Source organism: Schistocerca gregaria, chromosome 6 (assembly GCF_023897955.1).
Source record: "Schistocerca gregaria isolate iqSchGreg1 chromosome 6, iqSchGreg1.2, whole genome shotgun sequence".
Lineage (NCBI taxonomy): Eukaryota > Metazoa > Arthropoda > Insecta > Orthoptera > Acrididae > Schistocerca > Schistocerca gregaria.
The window spans coordinates 334,895,775-334,914,742 of NC_064925.1; the positions used below are offsets into that span (position 1 = coordinate 334,895,775).

The 18,968-nt window shown below is 41.2% G+C and overlaps 1 protein-coding gene across 4 annotated transcripts in view; it reads right to left on the bottom strand.

Annotated features, from left to right (window-relative positions):
• Positions 1-13,455: 13,455 nt before the first annotated feature.
• Positions 13,456-18,968, bottom strand: part of LOC126277996 (NF-kappa-B inhibitor cactus-like) — a 91,808-nt gene continuing 86,295 nt past the window's right edge. For all 4 annotated transcript variants that reach the window (XM_049977671.1, XM_049977672.1, XM_049977673.1 and 1 more), the window contains exons 5-7: positions 16,709-16,800; positions 15,473-15,730; positions 13,456-14,671 (exon numbers count right to left, since the gene is read on the bottom strand). In XM_049977671.1, coding sequence (XP_049833628.1) covers positions 14,597-14,671; positions 15,473-15,730; positions 16,709-16,800 — 425 coding nt within the window. In that variant the 3' untranslated portion in view covers positions 13,456-14,596. The remainder of the gene's footprint in view (positions 14,672-15,472; positions 15,731-16,708; positions 16,801-18,968) is intronic.

Here is an 18,968-nt window from a genome sequence, read left to right on the forward strand (position 1 = left end):
AAACCACGTAACTTTTGTAAAACATCGTGGGTGATAGGTAAATATACATGTCTGTCTAATTACCGTCAGGGAACAATAAGTGCTACTGTAGTCTGCGCCGTATGATTACAGCCGTGGGGTCGATAATATCATTCGCTTTCCATAATTTTATTTTTGTTATTGGTGTCACAGTAGTAATGATGCTATGTAGCTTGTAATAACAATTAATGTTACCTTGTGAGAAGAAATATCGAAACTTGTTGCACTGAACGATGTGTTACATAAACGTGACTTATTTTAATGGAAGATTAGATATGGATACCGCATCAGCGATGAGACCGATATGTGGAGAAAATTTTATTCTCAGTCATTACAAGAGATTAGTAAGGACACTTGAGAGTACAATTTCTTCTACGTTCGAACAGCCAGTTTCAGTCAATCCTGTGGAAGTGTGACCAGCTGACAGGTAGGAAGCGTACACATTTTAGTACCGTTACTGGGTCAGGAAGAAAGCCAGCTTGACACTCTTAACAGTGACTGCGAGCAGCTCAGCAGAATATGATTACAACAGTGCCAACTGAGCCACCTTCGCTACACCTGTAACATTACATTAGAGACACTAGGTAGGATGCAGCAACATTAGCAGGAGTTCAACTACGCAGTAAACACCCAGTAACAAATTCGTTAAGCAAATGTAGCGGAACTCAAGACCACTGACGACTCGAGACGAATGATGCTGTAGAGCAGGGCCTATTCTCGGTGACACAAATACTCCATTCCCACTAGCTTTTGGCACTCTATCAAAATGGTCGATGCGTTCATATCGTTTGACCTAGAGTCTATGGTCATGGTATGGTAACATCTTGAGTGTGGGAGTGTTCTAGTGTTGGGCTTGCACTTGCAGCCCAACGAGACAATCCCCAATCCGTAGCCATGGCTGATGGAGACTAGCATCCAGCACTGACATCCACATGGTATCCGGCACTGGCGAGTTGTCCGAGAGTTTACCGACGCAATTCTGGTCCAGGTAGAAGATACCCAAACTCCAGTGTCACACTGGCCTGAAATCCGATTGTACTGGCGGACCAGGTTCAGCATTAAGCGCGACTACGCAGCATCCAACACCACAGTCCACCTGAGGGGACTATGCCGACAGCGATCTGGGAGGGACTGAGTACTCCCCAAAATGGTATAGAAACAAAACATACACATCATGGTCACAGTCACCTCCAAGCAGAGCTAACAACATGGCGTGCCTACTTCGCCAGCGGATTGCAAACCTGGCGCATCAGGATGTCATCGACTTTCGCTCCAACCTCATGCAGCATCCTCGGTAGCCATGAGTTCAGCGGTTCTTGTCCAGATTATGTAGCTGCCAATCGACGCAGAAGAAGCAACACTGACTTATATTTTCAGTAACAAATGAAATAATTTTGAATATTGTTTTATTGCGCATAACGACGCCACAAATGTCCTCAGTCTTCATCCTGACGAATTAGTGGGGGTTTCCAGCCCGGCCCAATGGAGCCCGTACAATGACTACCTCTGTGTTTATCTTCACAATACAATGTCCTTCAGGCAAGAATCCATGACTGAAGGAACACACACAGGCCACTGTCACAGCTGTAATAAACATCATGATACAGATTCGCATTATGCGACTAAGAATTGACCCCAACTGTTTGTATTGGAGCGGGACTTGAACCCAGATTTCCCACTTATCGCAAGCAGTCAGTTTAACTACTTCAGCTATCCGAGCATACTTCCAGGATTGATCCAAACTTCCACATGTCCCGTATTCACAACCTTTTTGTGCTCACAATTCATGATTTCCGCACAAAGAGACAAATAATATATCGACACTTTAGGCCATTGAGGAGTGAACAGATCTTGATGGTTACAATGTCTGTGTTGGTGCACTGCCTGTATCTTCGCAATACAATGTCCACAAGGCAGGAATGCATTTTTAAGGCGACCATTCACGTTTAATGGGGAATCCGGGTTCGAGTCCCAGTCCAGCACAAAAGTTTAAGTGTCGCAAACAGCTGACATCAGTGCATACTTGCACAGTAATAATCTAGTTCGCAACATTATTCTCAAAACACTATGTCATTCTACATCCTTCTTCTACTTTGCTGCCATTGTGTTCATCTTCATGGATTAACATTGACTTTCTAAAGATTCTTAACGTGATAATGTTTAGACCTTTGAATAGAATTTGGTGGTATTCCGGACCTAGTGCATGAGCAAACTATCTTTGTATCTTGCCCTTGTGTTTCTTCGATTGGGTGTTACTATTTTTAATAGTTCCAGATGAATGCTGGGATTGTTCCTGCTGATAGACAACAGCTGTCACCTCCCGCTTTCTGTGCATGGTTCTTCGCTTTCTAAAATTCACTTTGTGACTATGTTGTATACATCTTAATTATGATTGTCATATTTGCATTTAATTGTCCATTATTATTGTCTTTTTCAAAAATTTATGATTATGCAATGGTGTGTTCTATGACTTTCTATCATTTAGACTGAAGTCCAATGTCGCTAGAACAGATGAATATGTAGCGCAACGATCATATTTGGTCAGAAATGTGCGAGGTTGGAAGTGAATTGCAGCAGCACTAGCCACAGGCAAATGTAGGTGTTATGCTTTACGAAATATAACACTGCCTTCGCAGTGTTGCGATGAAAGCTGGGCTGGAATGGTGTGGAAACAGCTGAAACATCAATACTCAGAAATACATGCTATAAGCCTTTCTACACCGCTGGTTGTCGGAATGTTTTGTACATATGCCGCAAGGGAAGCCCAGACAGGTGCAGCTCCGAAGCATGTAAATACCTACCCTTTTATACTGAAGTCACTACTGTTAGTATCACAGGTCTATCATTTGACCGCAGTTTGAAATGCTATGCGTGCAGCACAGTTCGACCCTGCATCAGGGTAGTCTACCCTGAGACTGCAGAACCTGGAACCGCCACCACAAGGGCCCGGCACTGCCCCTGGAAAGCAGCTTCCCAGCCATCAACTCGGGGGCAGTGGGTCACTGCCATTTTGTCATCAGCCTACCGCCTTCTGAACAGAGCTGGGTGTCTGAGCCATGCCACAACGCACGTCATCGCTGGAGCTGAAGCCACCGCTGATGGGAGCAGTAGTGTCATGTACCACTGCCCAGCCAATGCCGCACTCTGTCAGCGTTGCAAGGCAGTAAAACACATGAGGCTACTGAATACTGCTGCCAGGCTGTCGTTTCCTGCACTGAGCTATTGTGGGGCGCTGTAATAATGCAATTGAAATTACAAGTTGTTTAATTGGTGCTGTAACGCTTCCCTCCCCCAATCTTCGCGATGTCTTCTCTTCTGCTATTCATTAGCCATTTTCCATTCCTAAAGATAAAAATTAATCATTACTAAAGGCATGTAGGTGGCAGGTTAATCCTGACGATACAACTCATTAATATGATATTACTTACCTCTCTCGCTCCTTACGAAATCGCGAAGAAAGACTGTGTTTACTTACATAATTATGTGAAGTTGCGTTCTCTACACTTCGAAACAAACCAATTTATGAATGCAGAAAATAAACTCGTATGGAATGTAGTACCCAGTTCATTTGACATACAAAATAAGCTACCGCAACAGACAGCAACGGAAAATGTATCAGAAGGAGGTACATGTACGTACTTCTTATGTGTCAATCTGGGTGTTTATATTGCTTCGGTATGGATGTGGTAGGCTGTAATTTTCTCCAACGTCACATGCATTTTTTTTTTCACGAGTACGCTGTAGCATGTTAGTGGATGCTGTCGTGTTTGTGCGTATTTCAGATCACGTTTGTTTTCTGATATTACACAAACTCTTGGATGCAAGAAAATAAAATGCATATTTCGTAAAAAGTTGAAATGAGATGAAAAACAAACATTCTTACGACGCATGTAATTGCTTTCTCACCGTGTTGCTCCAGCTGTCAAAACGGTAACGACTTCCGCAGCAGATAATGTCGCACACAGGAGATAAACCAGTGATCTCGATACTATCATAGATCACTCATATAGGAACTTCTAGTAATACGTTCTTCGTTCGCTGCCATAGCACTAGGAGCGCTGCAAGTTCATCAATTTATCATCTCGCTTTCTTATTGGCTGATTTTTAGTCTTCCAAGTTCGTTTTCCGTTCATAGTAAACAGAAGTTGGTTTCGTCACAATGTGCATCTGATTACGACTTCTCGTGTGTATTGCACTCTGAATTGGGTAATTTCCAAGAATGACTGCCTATCGAATTTGGAGCCCTCCAAACGATACATATCGAAGTTGCGATAGTAAATCGATTATGGAAGTCTTGTGGCACGCGTTATGATAAATTACTTGTGATCGTCATTTGTATCAGTTTTGCGTTGTTTCTTTACTTTGAGTACATTACGTTACCGCCATAATTGTTTGTGACAGTTTCTCTTCATAGCGAGTGAAATGTGTGCTGCTTCATCTGCGGATTGCCTCACATGGAAAACTCTAATTCCATGCATATGCAGTGTAGACAAATGTTTGACTTTTTCCCGGAAGTATCGACTTCTGCCGGACGACGACAGCACAGACTGTATTGACTGTGGTGCTGCGAAGTCTGTGTAACTACGCAAGAGGTGTGCGGACACTGAGATTCCGTTGCAATTTCATTGCGGACTTTGTGGAAAGCGAATCAGCATAAGGAAAAATACGTGGTTCAAGTCCTCTAAATTATCGATTCAGACGAGTGTAATTCTTGTGTCGTGCTGGATTCGTTATTATACTCTGCAAGCCATAGCATCAGAAACTGAGCTATCGGCGAATACCGTCTGTGATTATTTCGGGTTTTGCCGAGAAGTGTGCTACGTCATAGTGACAAATGGCAGTGTGCCAATTGGTGGACCGAATAAAATAGTGGAAGTAGACGAGTCTCACATTGCTGGACGAAAGAATCAGAGAGGACGACCTTCTAAAAGTGAAGTACACCATATTTGGGTTTTTGGTGGGAGAGAAAGGGAGTCACGCAAGTGTTTCGTTGTCTGGGTATAGTCGCGAGACAAGCTCACTGTAGAGGGCCTTATAAAGCATTTCATACTGCCAGGAACAAAAGTCATCACCGACGGGTTTCAGTTATACCACAGTCTCAAAGCTGAAGGCTTCCATCACGAATATGTGAATCACTCTGTCGAGTTTGTCTCTTCAGATGACGCCATTGTCCATACCCAGAACATAGAACGCCTCTGGAAGTCTGTCAAGTCAACCATAAAAAGAGAAGGACGTCCAGGACAGAGGGACGAACTGTATTTCTTCCAGTACCTATACTTTCACAACCTACGTTTGCAGAAGAAAGTCGACGCATGCGACACCCGATATTCCTAAGCGATATTGGCAGAGCTTACCCTGGGTATGGGAAAAAAGGACTTGTCCCTGTAGCTTTATGCATCACGCGGACTGCCGCAAGATGATAACACCGACGACTAAGGTAAGTCGTCTCCTTTCCATTTGCGAGTGCTTCTCTAACGCTTTCCTTTTGTCGTTCTGTAGCGACACCTTCATACATACTCGTAACACGCCATGAAGACTTCCATAATCAATTTACTATCGCAACTTCGATATGTATCGTTTGGAGCGCTTCAACTTCGATAGGCAATTATTCTTGGAAATTACCCTGAACTGCATTGTAAATGGGTTACTTGTATTATGGAGGCGTTCTTACCGCATCCTTCACATTGAGTGGGGTATATGATTCCAAACATGTTTTTGTACATTTAAAACCGAAACTGCTTCCGTTGCATTGCGTTTTGCGGGCTTCTGTGAATCTGTTTATGCTTATGAATCTGAGTATGAACTGCTCGATTCAAACGCATTGTATTTGCTCGTATTCTACGTTATTTTCGTGTGCCCTGTTTTCCGTACTTTCTCAGATTTAATGGAGAACTCCACGTTAGCATTTTATGACGCTATTTCTATTCAACTTGACTTATCTTGCCACAGAATGAATATGTAATTCTGTTTTCAATGGTGTTACATCTTGCCAGTGAGTACCATGCATATCACAGTGTCTTGCAGAGTATGGATGTAGTTGAGTAGACTCATTTCGTAGTCTTGGTGATTACAGTATGTTTTCTTGCGAATTCCAAAAATGCAACAATAGTTACGCAGAAGTTTTCACGCGTTGTTACCAGGTAGGCGTACTACAAACAGTACATTTAAACAGAAGTTAATGAAAACTTCTGTGCCCTCCATTAATTGCAAGAGTAAGAAAAATGGATGCTAACAAACATAACGTAGAATAGGAGCAACACACTTACAGTGCATTTAAATCCAGCAGTTCACACAAGATATCGTAAGTAGTAATAAACATTGGTCCACAGAACACCATGTAATGAAACCAGTTTCTATTTCGTATGAAACAAAAGTAAATATGGAATCATTCACCTCACCCAACATCACGGATGACAGCAAAAATTAAACTGAATACGGACAACATATTTACGTTGTAATTCAAAGGGTGCTATACGCACAACAGGTCGTAATCGGAACATAAATTCCATTGGTAACAGCCAAACGGTCGAAATTGCAATATTGTGTTTTACAAATTAATACGCTTTACCATAAAAAATAATTGGAATTCTATTATTCAAAGTTCACCGTCACACCATCTGGAGAGCTTCTGTCGTTCTCTATTTCCGTGTCGTAACATCTTGCACTTTCGATGTAACGGCCGTGTGTGATAAGACTACATACCATATACATTCGCGACACTGAAAGCTGTGAAAACGATAACTGCCTAACAGTTGGTGCGACACTAGCACCGTAAAGCAAAGTACAATTAAATTGTTTTTAATTATATTTCTGGTTAATTAGCGAAATAGTTATTACACTTTCACATTTCAACATTAGCAAACTATCAAGAGACATGAACAATCATGAAATACATGTAAAAACAGCCGAATCTCCCTAATTCTCTGACAATACCTACAACTCCATAATGAAGAAATACTTTGGATTATGTGTATAACTGCAGCTTACTCCTCTCATAGTTGTTGTTGTCTTCAGTCCTGAGACTGGTTTGATGCAGCTCTCCATGCTACTCTATCCTGTGCAAGCTGCTTCATCTCCCAGTACCTACTGCAACCTACATCCTTCTGAATCTGCTTAGTGTACTCATCTCTCGGTCTCCCTCTACGATTTTTACCCTCCACGCTGCCCTCCAATGCTAAATTTGTGATCCCTTGATGCCTCAAAACATGTCCTACCAACCGATCCCTTCTTCTAGTCAAGTTGTGCCACAAACTTCTCCCCAATCCTATTCAATACCTCCTCATTAGTTACGTGATCTATCCACCTTATCTTCAGTATTCTTCTGTAGCACCACATTTCGAAAGCTTCTATTCTCTTCTTGTCCAAACTAGTTATCGTCCATGTTTCACTTCCATACATGGCTACACTCCAAACAAATACTTTCAGAAACGACTTCCTGATACATAAATCTATATTCGATGTTAACAAATTTCTCTTCTTCAGAAACGCTTTCCTTGCCATTGCCAGTCTACATTTTATATCCTCTCTACTTCGACCATCATCAGTTATTTTACTTCCTAAATAGCAAAACTCCTTTACTACTTTAAGTGTCTCATTTCCTATAGTAAGAGTATATAAACATACATTTCATGCATGAAAAATATATTGCTTATGTTGTCTGTTCTTATGACAGGTACTTTCCTTAACATGAAACAACTTTGTAGGGAACCTACTGTTTCGCAGTCTTTCACTTCACTCGACTTCTTAATACAAAATATTTTTGTAGATGTAATATCTTTTGATTCAAAAGAGAATGTGTTGAAGAATCAGGCTCAATTGTGGAATTTTATTGCTTTTTTTTATTGCTTTTCTTATTTTATTACCACGCCTAAGTGGTTTTTCCTTCATCTACAGTCTTGGTACCGTTACTTGCATGTTATGTTAAATAGTGTAGGTACTCTGGAATTTAAGTATTGCATTCCATACACGTTTGCTATACTCCACATTCATCACTGATTTGACATTAAGTATAGAGAATAAAACTTCCCGTTTTTGAGCACCTACACGACGCCTTTCTGAAAAAGATAGTTTCTTCTGCTGTTTACTAGAATTATTTGTTCTAAAGAATACGACATAGTTCAGTAAATGTCTGTACGTTAGAAGATAGTCGTAAATAAACTGTTGTGTAATGTGGCGGTGCGCACTTCTTATTATCGTTTGATAACCTAAAAAAATATGGTGTCTCCTTCTTGTTATTGCTGGAATTTATTGCTCTACAGTCACTCCCATTTGTAAAAACCAATCTGTAGACCTATAATTAGAATTCGCTTTCGCAAGATCTCGCCGAACTCAACAGTGTAACATCCTGGCCGCTTGGCGCGCTGCAGTCGCAGTGGGTAACAAAACAAGAGACTGGAGTGTCGCGACTGTTACTTTAGATTGCGACGTTATGGCACATATGACGTGAAGTGCCGAATAGCTTCCATGCCGCTAGGGATGATAATGTGTCTTCAACTGTCAGACTGAAACTAGTTTCGTAGCACTGAGTGTCCTCGGTGATCCGGTACCGCGGCTGTTTGTCAGAATCTGGTGTCAGTGTTGAAATATAGATGTTGGAACTCTCAATATCGCTATTTTCTAAACATGCTAGGGACGTTCGGTGTTGAATAGGAGGCCCACTGTATGTCAATGCTACGACCCCGTGTAACTTTAAACCGTCTCTTGCTGTAAGGTCTTTGCTGGAGTTTCTTCCAGCGCTCTGACGGCCTGAGAAAGGCCAGGCAGACAGCAGTCGCTGCTGGGTTTCCCGGCGTGCTGCGGCGCTGGCTGGCTCTTTTGAACCTGGGGATTCCCGGGCCCAGCCACTGGCCGCAGCCGTTGCACAAGCGGCCGGAACCGCGCGGAATTTCCCTTTGGAAAGCCTCGCCTAACCACTCCGGCCGAAACGACTCCAGCCACAGCTACGACGACTTTTTTGTCTTGTGCGTAGTGCAGCCTGCCTTCCCCGTCCCCATCTAGAAAGTAGGCGAGTGGACGTTGCGGTGCAATTCCCGACGAGGTATAAATACCTGCCGAACTGGGACTCGGAACATGATTTTGTCAGAAGACGGGTACTGACGGACAAGTTTTACAAGGTAGGGGTATCAGAAGAAACAGACCCTATACTGTACAAATAATGCCTAGGGTGCAGAGCACTTAACGTGTGAACAAATGCCGTTTCCGTAATGTACTACGGGACACACACTGAGAAGGCTCTTGGCGAGGTTAAATCCATAGAAATGTAAACACGTCCAATTTCCAGTTGCCGGGAACACCTTTCAAACGCAGACGGGCATTGCGTCCCAGTGAGAGTTAACTCTAGATGTCACCTCTACTTTTTCGTAGATATAGCTGCACTAAACAGTGTTATTTGCTAAAATTTCTGGCAGCGACCAGGACCTAACGCCCAAACGAAACAAGCCGCTGCTTGGGGCACCAATGTGAGGCCAGCGCGCAGCTTGAAGATACGTGTGCAGTGCGGTTCACAATTAGTAGCGAAAACTGAAAAGGGCGGAAGCGGGGCAATAAATGGGACGCTGATTTTTTGGAATCACCCCTAGCGGTAACAAAAAAAGGTGGTGTCATTAAAGCCTCCCGTCGGGCAGACCTTCGCCGGATGCAAGTCTTTCGAGTTGACGCGCTTCGATAGGGATGAAATGATGATTAAGACAACACAACACACACTACCTGAACGGAGAAAATCTCCGACCCAGCCGGTAATCGAACCCAGGCCCTTAGGATAGACTTTCTGTCTCGCTGAATACTCATCTACCAGGGGCGGACGCCCCTAGCGGTGACTGGTAATGATATACAATTCCATTTTGATCGGTTCTGCTATTCCAATCAGCCACTGTATCGAGAATATTCTTATATTAAACATGTAATGCAAGAGTATGCTTTTACAGCACTAGAACCCAGTATTGTTTGGGTGCTAAGGTTGGCACTGACAGGCCACAAAATATCTGCAATATGAACTGCTCCAACTTCTAGCGAATAAGGAGACCTATAGAGCCTACACTCTTAACCCTTACCCCATGGGGTGACATTTTGTAATGTACCATATACTACAAGATTTAAAACGAGATTAAGGAGATAAATCATTTGAAAATTTTCCTGTAAGTTATAAACATTTATTCCAGTGGTGTTTAAATAGGCCTCAGCGATCTTATTGCACTTTGTCAAAAAAAAAAAAAAAAAAAAAAACTTCCGTCTTTTTTTTTTTTTTAATATCGCACATAAGCTGTTAGAAGACTGAATTTTACTTTCTAAACACTTACAGTATCTCTGTAGCACTTAAATTTGACCATGAAACTAAATTCCAGACATGATACTTGCACATAAAGACTGCAATCTGTAGGACAAAAAGAAGTCTCCAAAACTGACATTCACTACTGGGATCTACATTTACCTTTGTCACCACTCAGGATACATTTGCTGTTCACTAACACTAAGCACCTTATTGGAGAAAGGTGCCCAACAACATTGTCCTGAAGTTCTTCCTCTGATGATACTCCAGTTTGCCAGCAGAATTGTGATCACTCACCATACAAATTGTCATCTTTTTCATCTATTTCTTGATGGTTCAAATGGCTCAGAGCACTATGGGACTTAACATCTGTGGTCATCAGTCCCCTAGAACTTAGAACTACTTAAACCTAACTAACCTAAGGACATCACACACATCCATGCCCGAGGCAGGATTTGAATCTGCGACTGTAGCAGTCGCGCGGTTCCGGACTGAGCGCCTAGAACTGCTAGACCACCGCGGCCGGCCTATTTCTTGATCTCTATCACTTACATGTTCCTTTGTTCACTTACATGTTCCTCTGTTCACTTCATCAAACCCAAGATTGTTAAAATTCTGACATTCCTGCAGACACGTTTTGTGCTACACTAAGAAAACATGTACGTAGTTCACGAGGCACGGTCAAGCAGACCCCAACATGTGTCGACAACACATCATTAACCTAATAAAGAAGGCGGTAATGCAACTAACAATAAAACATCATAGAATTGGTGATTTAAGGAGGATAAGTTAAGTACACAAGTCCTCCACCCGAATTTACCTTCAAGAAGGAGTTCGAAAATTCTCCCGCAGTGAGAGACCATGCCTTGCGAGTTAACGATTATCAGAAAGAGTGCACATTGTACACATGCAGATATACTACTTGGCCTCGGACAATTTTGTCTGCAATCTGTTTTTCATGTTGTCAACACATGCAAATAGCATTAGAAATCTGACAATGTGCATAAGATTCTTCCTGCAGATGACCTGTTTAATTTTTCTAACTCAGATGAATAATGCTACACACATGGATGAAAGTAGCACAGCAGTATTATAATACAAATCTTTCTACACGAAAACCATACGGCATTAAAACGAGTGACCCAATTACAAGTGAGAAAGGCAAAGAACAAAAGAGGTCAGCAAATTTTCACACCTGAGTTGCTACATTATATACCTGTCTGACACCAACACAAGCAGAAAGCCCAAAAATTCCAGAGTGTGTGGGGCACAACGCAGCCAGTAAATGACATTGATGCTTTACAGGTGTTACTTTGGACTACACTCGATAGGAAGTTAAATTAAAGATATGCAATGTACCTTCCAAATAATACATCATTCATGCCACATATGCCAGGATCATGTAACAGGAATGAAAAGAACTGCAACTCCACAGGCACTGCTAAACTGCATGGTAGAAAGGGAAAAAAGGAACCTAGATGTTTGGACCAAAACATTTGAGGCTGCAGAAAAAAAAGATTAAAATCTTTCATGCTGATTCTGATGTGTCCCTAGACCAGCCGGAAAAAATATTGCAACAGTCAAATTTTTGTTGCAGTCAGTTTCAATCTATGACCAATTACTTTGATGTTATGTATGGCTAATGATTTCACAAACAAAGAAAACAAAAAAAAGATACACAAACAGCTGTATACACAGCACCTGCGCTGGAATTTATTCGCCATTTTCCTTATCTGACTGAGTGAACAATTAGATGTAAATCAGAGGACTAGAGAGCAAGAGTGTTTCCTTAGGGTGGAGTATCATAAAATCAAGAACAATCTGAGATTATTCATTGTGTTCTGTTCCACTAGTGTAAAGGTTTATGTTTGCTACTGGAACTGTTTCCTGTTATTACAAATGCAATGCACAACAATAATATATGCCAAAGTGTCATCTTCTTCACACATATTCCCATAGAGCTACTTCGTGAACCTTGTGACTTACCTCCACATGTGTAGCAGTCTCTGCGAACATATTTGTCGTGTTTGAGGTACAACTTTACAGTGGGAGAATATTACAAATTTTTGAGAAAGCGAACACTCTTTCAAATTTCTTACCATACTTGTTGATTCCATTTCGTAACCATTTATCCTTAATCCCCCTGCTCCTTTTAGGTGTACAGACATGTTTAGGAATGACTAAATGCATGTTACAGCACAGCAGTTTTATTTGTGTTCCTCATGCTTATTGTTTTGCCAAATTTCTGACTTCCAGGTTGGGACTCTCACATTATACACCTTTTCCCATTCTTTTTCCAAACTCTTGCAAAATTTTTCAGAAACATCATTGGCTCCAGTATTTTGAAACACAAGCTGAAGCCTTAACGGAAACATAATGTCGGCATATCTACTTCCAAGAAGTAAAACTGTAGACTCATACATGCATAAATAGTTTAATTTTTTTTGGGCAGTCTAAGAGTTGAATTACAGATATTTTCTATGTAGAAGACTAACTGGCACGGGATTATCCGCTGATTAGTAATATCTCAACTGTCACACCACACATTACACAGTGCCAATGACAGTATGACACAATAATTACTATTGACAAAAATTTATTTCCAACTGTAAAATGTCACTTTTGTTTTGCAACGATTGGAATCTTTTTTTTTCCGCCTTCTAAGGAAGCAGAAAGAGAGAGTGCTAACTATGATATCATGTCATGCAAGCATGTACTGCCTGAAATGGTTTTTAATAAACATTCACATATTAAACCGAGAAATACTAGCATGGTACTTCACATTCACCTATGTTTTGCAAACACAAAAATATGTAATCTTCACAATGATCAGTCAATATCATTCACCTTGGTAATGTGTCAAAATAACAGAAGATACTGTAATGCAACAAATAATGATTTAAAAAAAATATTTTCCCATTCTTTAGACGAGGCCTTCTAACATAGCTGAAAAATAAGTATAGTTTTACTTGGTGACATCTAGGGACGATATAACCTTTGTTAGAAAAATAAAAGAAACTATGGATTGTAATACAGCACTTATGCTCTTCTTCATAACAGAACAAATAATAGATAATTCAATGTGGGCACCTTATCAGACACAGGAAGTTACATACAAATAGATTTTGCCTCTATGAAAACAACAGTTTAGGAATGGGGAAAAACAACACTCATTATAATTAACAGCATTTTATTCAATGCCTCTAGCTTCATCTTAAAATAGTTGCACTTACATACCAGTATTTACAAGATGATACACAAAAATATGTTATACTGACTGGCAAATACAAGTTCATAAAGAAACCACAAAAATGTGGCTTCATACAACGTGTAAATATAGATTAACACTTCAACAACTTACTAAAACAAACAACAATTACTTTCCACAGGCAGATATCACAAACTTTAACAGTAATTCAGTCATAAGTTATTTCCCAAAGGTTAACAACAGTATAAGGCAGTGACAACTTCAAGTTTTGAACTATCATTTTGCCTGCAAAAATCTGCCTGCTTCCTGAACATTATACAGTGAACTATGCAACACTGATTGTGCATCTTAGAAAAAGATGCGTAAGTATAGGCATTAGATGAGTAATAAATAACAATGAGCACCGAATTGTAATGGACAATGTCACTTTGAAATGCGTGAAAATGTACAGTATTTATATTAGTTTAAAATATGCAGGTACAGTTCTTAACAAGCAGAATATCCCTGCGAACAGCTTGCTATTGAACAACATCTCAGGAAAAGTCACTGAATCACATTACAAATATGTCTTAAGACCCTTACAATTAATTTAAAATTAAAACTTTCATAACTGCAAACAAATAAATTTATTGGCAGTGAAACCTTTTCCTAATAATGAGCCAAATAGAAATTTATAACCAGATCTTTCATCCCGAGACTAGAATGGGATTCAAAGGGTAGGTGACGATAGAGCAGTTCATTTAATGTGTAAGAGAACACAATACTACTTTCTCATTAGTGCACATTAAGCTGCCAGGATCCGGATAAGCATTCTAGAACAAACTAGAATGACATAGGTAACAATCCGACCATCTTTTCCACTTTTCTTTCCACTTTATTGGACCAATAATTTATACAATCTCTGTAGTCCTTTGATCCCAAAGTACATAGTTATTCTCAAATAGTGATTACCAGAGAATGGCTGCCAAAACACTGAACCAGTCCATCCACCACAAGACAATTTGAGTATGGCACAGGAGTCAACTTCCCCAGTTGCATACCTCCTCAGTCACAACCGAGCTGGTGGCTCACTAGCCACATGTAGCCCGCAGTCTTTTCGTGCCTCTCTAGGCAGTGATGTCGACAGGCTGCCCGTTCATTCTCAGACTGCTAAAACCAATGTCGCGCCCAACCTGGTACATCTGCAGGTCAGAAAAAAAAGAACACAATCAGTTCCTCAGATCTCAAAACACCCCCTCCTCCTCCTCCTCCTCCTAACAGCCTAAAAGCAGCACTAACGGACAAAGGACCCATTTACACTGAACAAACACACTACATACAGGACAGTCAAATAAATAGGAATGGCAGATTTGCACAAGAAATACTGAGCCAAAACGTGAGCACAGATTACTTCGACCTTCATGCATATATATTACACACCATAATATATGGTAAAGAAACATGAGAATGGTAACATTCTCAGGATGTGCAGCAGTAATTGCTATCACAGATGACAACTCAAGAGCCCTGTCTTTCAAGCTCTTTCATTATATTGCTTGTACCTGTGGTGTTAATCAAATTTGTACTCTTTCATCATCAGGTACAACATGAAAGGATGCAAGCAGGAGTAGCTACTATAACAGTCACCACAAATGCATAATTTGTAGTAGTTTCAGCATCTCCTTTGTTCCAGCAAAATTTGTTTAAGGAACATAGGACCTCTCAGTATTTTAAGCCATGTCTGAGACTTAGATACGCGCCAAAATACTTCTGACCAAAAGCAAGAAAGACAACTCTTGGGAGATCTATAAGTGCTACCGATGTAATGAGTTATTTCTGCCCACGTGTGACAGTCTCACTACATCAGCCTACCCATAAACCCTGAAGGGATACTAAAACCCTTCAAACTTTGCATGGGAGCCTCACGACTGTGCACAGAGGCACCCGAGACGGAGCAAAGGAAAGGTCACAGATCAGGCGGCAGCTCCAGCGCGTCTGCTCACCTCAGCGTCACTGTCGTCACTGTCTTCTTCGTCACTCTGTTCGTCGTCCGGTAGCGGCCTGGGCTGTGCGCCATGCTCTCTCAACTGCCTCGCGAGTGCCGAGTCTACGGCAGCTGCCAGTTGGTAAGCGGTGTAGCCAGCATACGTAGCTGCCTCCAGCTGCAGACCCGTTGCCAGCTCCTCCACCAGGAAACGCGCCACATGCGCCAGGCCCAACTCGATGCACAGGTGTAGCGCTGTGCGACCACTCTTCCCATCCTACAAAACATACCAGAATTCACTGCTTAATTCTACATTTTTGTGTGTCAAATTACACTGTGGTATAAACTGCATTTCTTCAGTCACTAGTACAAATATCACCAGGTAAAAATTGTAAATGTAACCTAGTAGTGCCCATACAACTGGAACAACTTACACAATAGTGCAATATCACACCTATAAATCTGAATCTATATAGTCATCCCCCTTATTTTCTAGGACGTTTAAACAGTTTACCCCTAAAAATCTGCTTGAAACTGAAGTCAAGCACTTTGAGAATTATGCCTACAAACAATGTGACTTAAGCACAACTTCAAAAATATTGTAAAGTTAAATATGGAATTGTGTAACTTACAATGTTTTCATTGTTTTATGAAGTGTTTCTAAGGAGAGAATATTTGCATCTGCCTTTAACAGGAATAGAAATTTGAACACTATCAACCCAAAAGCTTGCTGGGGAAGAAGACATTTGAACCACAAACATTTCTGATGCATAGGCCATGACAGTCTAAGCGTGTATGTCTTATCACAACATACCAGGGGAGAAATTGGCCACAGCAATTAATATGTCATATGAACAAAAGAAGAAAGTATTGAATAGTAATTACAAGAAACAATCATGGAGCACATAAAACTACTGGAAGAGTAAGTGGAGTGATCACTGATTCGAAACTTGCTCCAATGGTGAAAAGTTAGTGTTGATGTGGAATCAACACTAATGCAGGAACTCTCTCTAGTAATTCACAACCAAGCATGATTTGTTTTGTGGGTGGGGAGAAATTAGGAATACCATCCTAAAGATGGAATTAAGTGTGAATGCAGAACTGCTTAGTCCTTATAATAACATAAGGACTCTGATTTCCTAAAACAGCAATAGTTGCTGTTTTCCTCATGAGTCTCAAGCAATATTTTTAGTTTAGTTATGCATTACTGTCAATCAACTTCTACAGAATTCATGGAAGTATATCGATCACTTACTTTGGCATTGATGTCTGCACCACACCAGACAACCAGATGCTTTATGACTTCCACATTGCCACTCAGTGCTGCCATGTGTATACACATCTGACCTGCAACAAAGGAGAAAAAAAACCTCGTTACTTTGGAGTCTTGGACCCTGACTGAATTTAGGACAGTGTATGTTCCACTTAATTGGTTATTTACTTCCAAGCTAACTATAGAGACAGTGTCATTTAACTACAACAATACGACAATGCAGGAGCTAGAAGGCTACTCTTCGATAACAGTTACTTGACCAAGTTTTACGTTATCTCATGTTTCATTGAATGAACAGATCTTTGTAGCCAAGTAGCAAATGGTAAGAAACAACAATGGAAACAGATAAATAAATTTATTATAGTGACTACTACCGTCAGCTGAGGATAAGAACAAACGAATGGGGTGCTGGGGGCGAAGATACTAATGGGCGTCACTGTGACTATTAGCAGTTCAGTGGCAGCAGCAGGTGAGTTTCTTACTCAGTAGAGGCTCAAGACAAGAAAATTTAAAATTTTCCCGTAATGACAGACGTGGTGAGCCATAGGGCACGCGCCATAACCGAATCGGAGCGACGTGACGAGGGCAGCATTCCAGAACAGGACGAACCGACAAAAGAACGCACCCAAAATAACCCGCGCCCAACCATGCCAAGGCACAACGGGTAGCAGCAGCTGAGTCAGGCACCCAGGTATTCTGGGACCCTCGCCTCTGCCAACCGACCATTTACTTCTACAACACGCCTCTCTCATCAGAAGTGATGCTATCTTTGTCGATCGGATGCACAGCGCGAAACTTTCCGATGGACGGACTTACTCCTACACGCTATACTAACGTAAAACATAACAAATGAGGAAAACACGCGGTTTTTCTATCACGGCACAGTTTCTGTTCTGGTAAAGGTAGCCACACAAAACCTTAATGTTGACAAGCGCTTTGTGGAAATACGCTTCACACCCTGTTCAATCTGCTTCAGAACAGATCGATTTTCACTAACCCAAGTTTCTGCAAGCGAAGGCATTTAATTGTGCGTGCGTACAGATGACGTGCTGGCGTGAACAAGCAAACGTCGGTTTTGACTTAATCTCCGTAGCGGAGTATGGCAAGAGACATGAAGCTATCAATTGCTAATTGGCACAAAACTTTATTCGAGTATATGACAGTCAGTTTTCGTTCATGAGATTAAATCTCAACCGTGTCACTGTAAGGCAAAAAGAGTTGTCGCGTACATAATACTTTTAACGGAATTCAAAGCAATTTACGGACAGATTAAAAGAAAAAAAATTCCCAGAACCAAATACAGAATTGGAAGAAATTAGTATATCACTGCAGGCAGTAAGACATGAGGTATGTGAAGTCGACTCTTTTACGCGATGTTACAGTGGTACGAGTTTCGAACAAACCTCCATCGACCTGAATTAATTATATCAAATCATTTGGATATATATTCAACCGAAGCGTAACTTAATGTGAAATAAGTTTTCCCTTCCATAAACCAGTCATTACACCGCACACTACATTTGCTGCTCATTTTTCTCAACACGATGGAAAATCGTTATCATCCAAGCTCCACATATCTGAATGTATGGAGGCGATGAGAATTTGCGCATGCACAAACCACGCACACTATACCCAGGAACTCCAATCTGGTGGATCCGTTTGTCGCACGTATTACACGGGTAGTGTGAGTGACGGGAAACAAGGACACCCGTATCATACATGAAGGATTCCACTGAAGCAGTGAGTTTATTCACAGTCTCGAGACTGCGGTTTATCAGACTCAATTGAACAAGTGAGAGTCGCAAACAGAACTCCACGTGGAACATGCGCAAGCGTTGCCAACTGCTACGAAGCGGGAGCAGAAGCATGTGGGTACGTGAGCAAGACAGAAAACTGGCTACGCCGCATTGTATCCTCGCTCCCCTCGTATAGCTCTCTTGAAAGCGCCAAGATCACAAGGCGTCGTAACACGTGTACATTATTTAGATGTCGAGAAAGGCGCAGACTAAAATCCACACACGAGCTTTTATTTTAGCGCCATACGATAAGAACGGCATAATGATACGACGCTCTTAATTAAAAGCTTCGTACATACAACCAGAAAATGTGCATAAGAGTGTCGGTGATAAACTGATGTCAAATCGGACAATCTGTACTTTCCACTGGAGGAGAATTCTCTGTTTCGCTAATATATTTTTGTGCCAACCTGTTTTCCTGCTGTACGTTTAGACGCAAACAATGA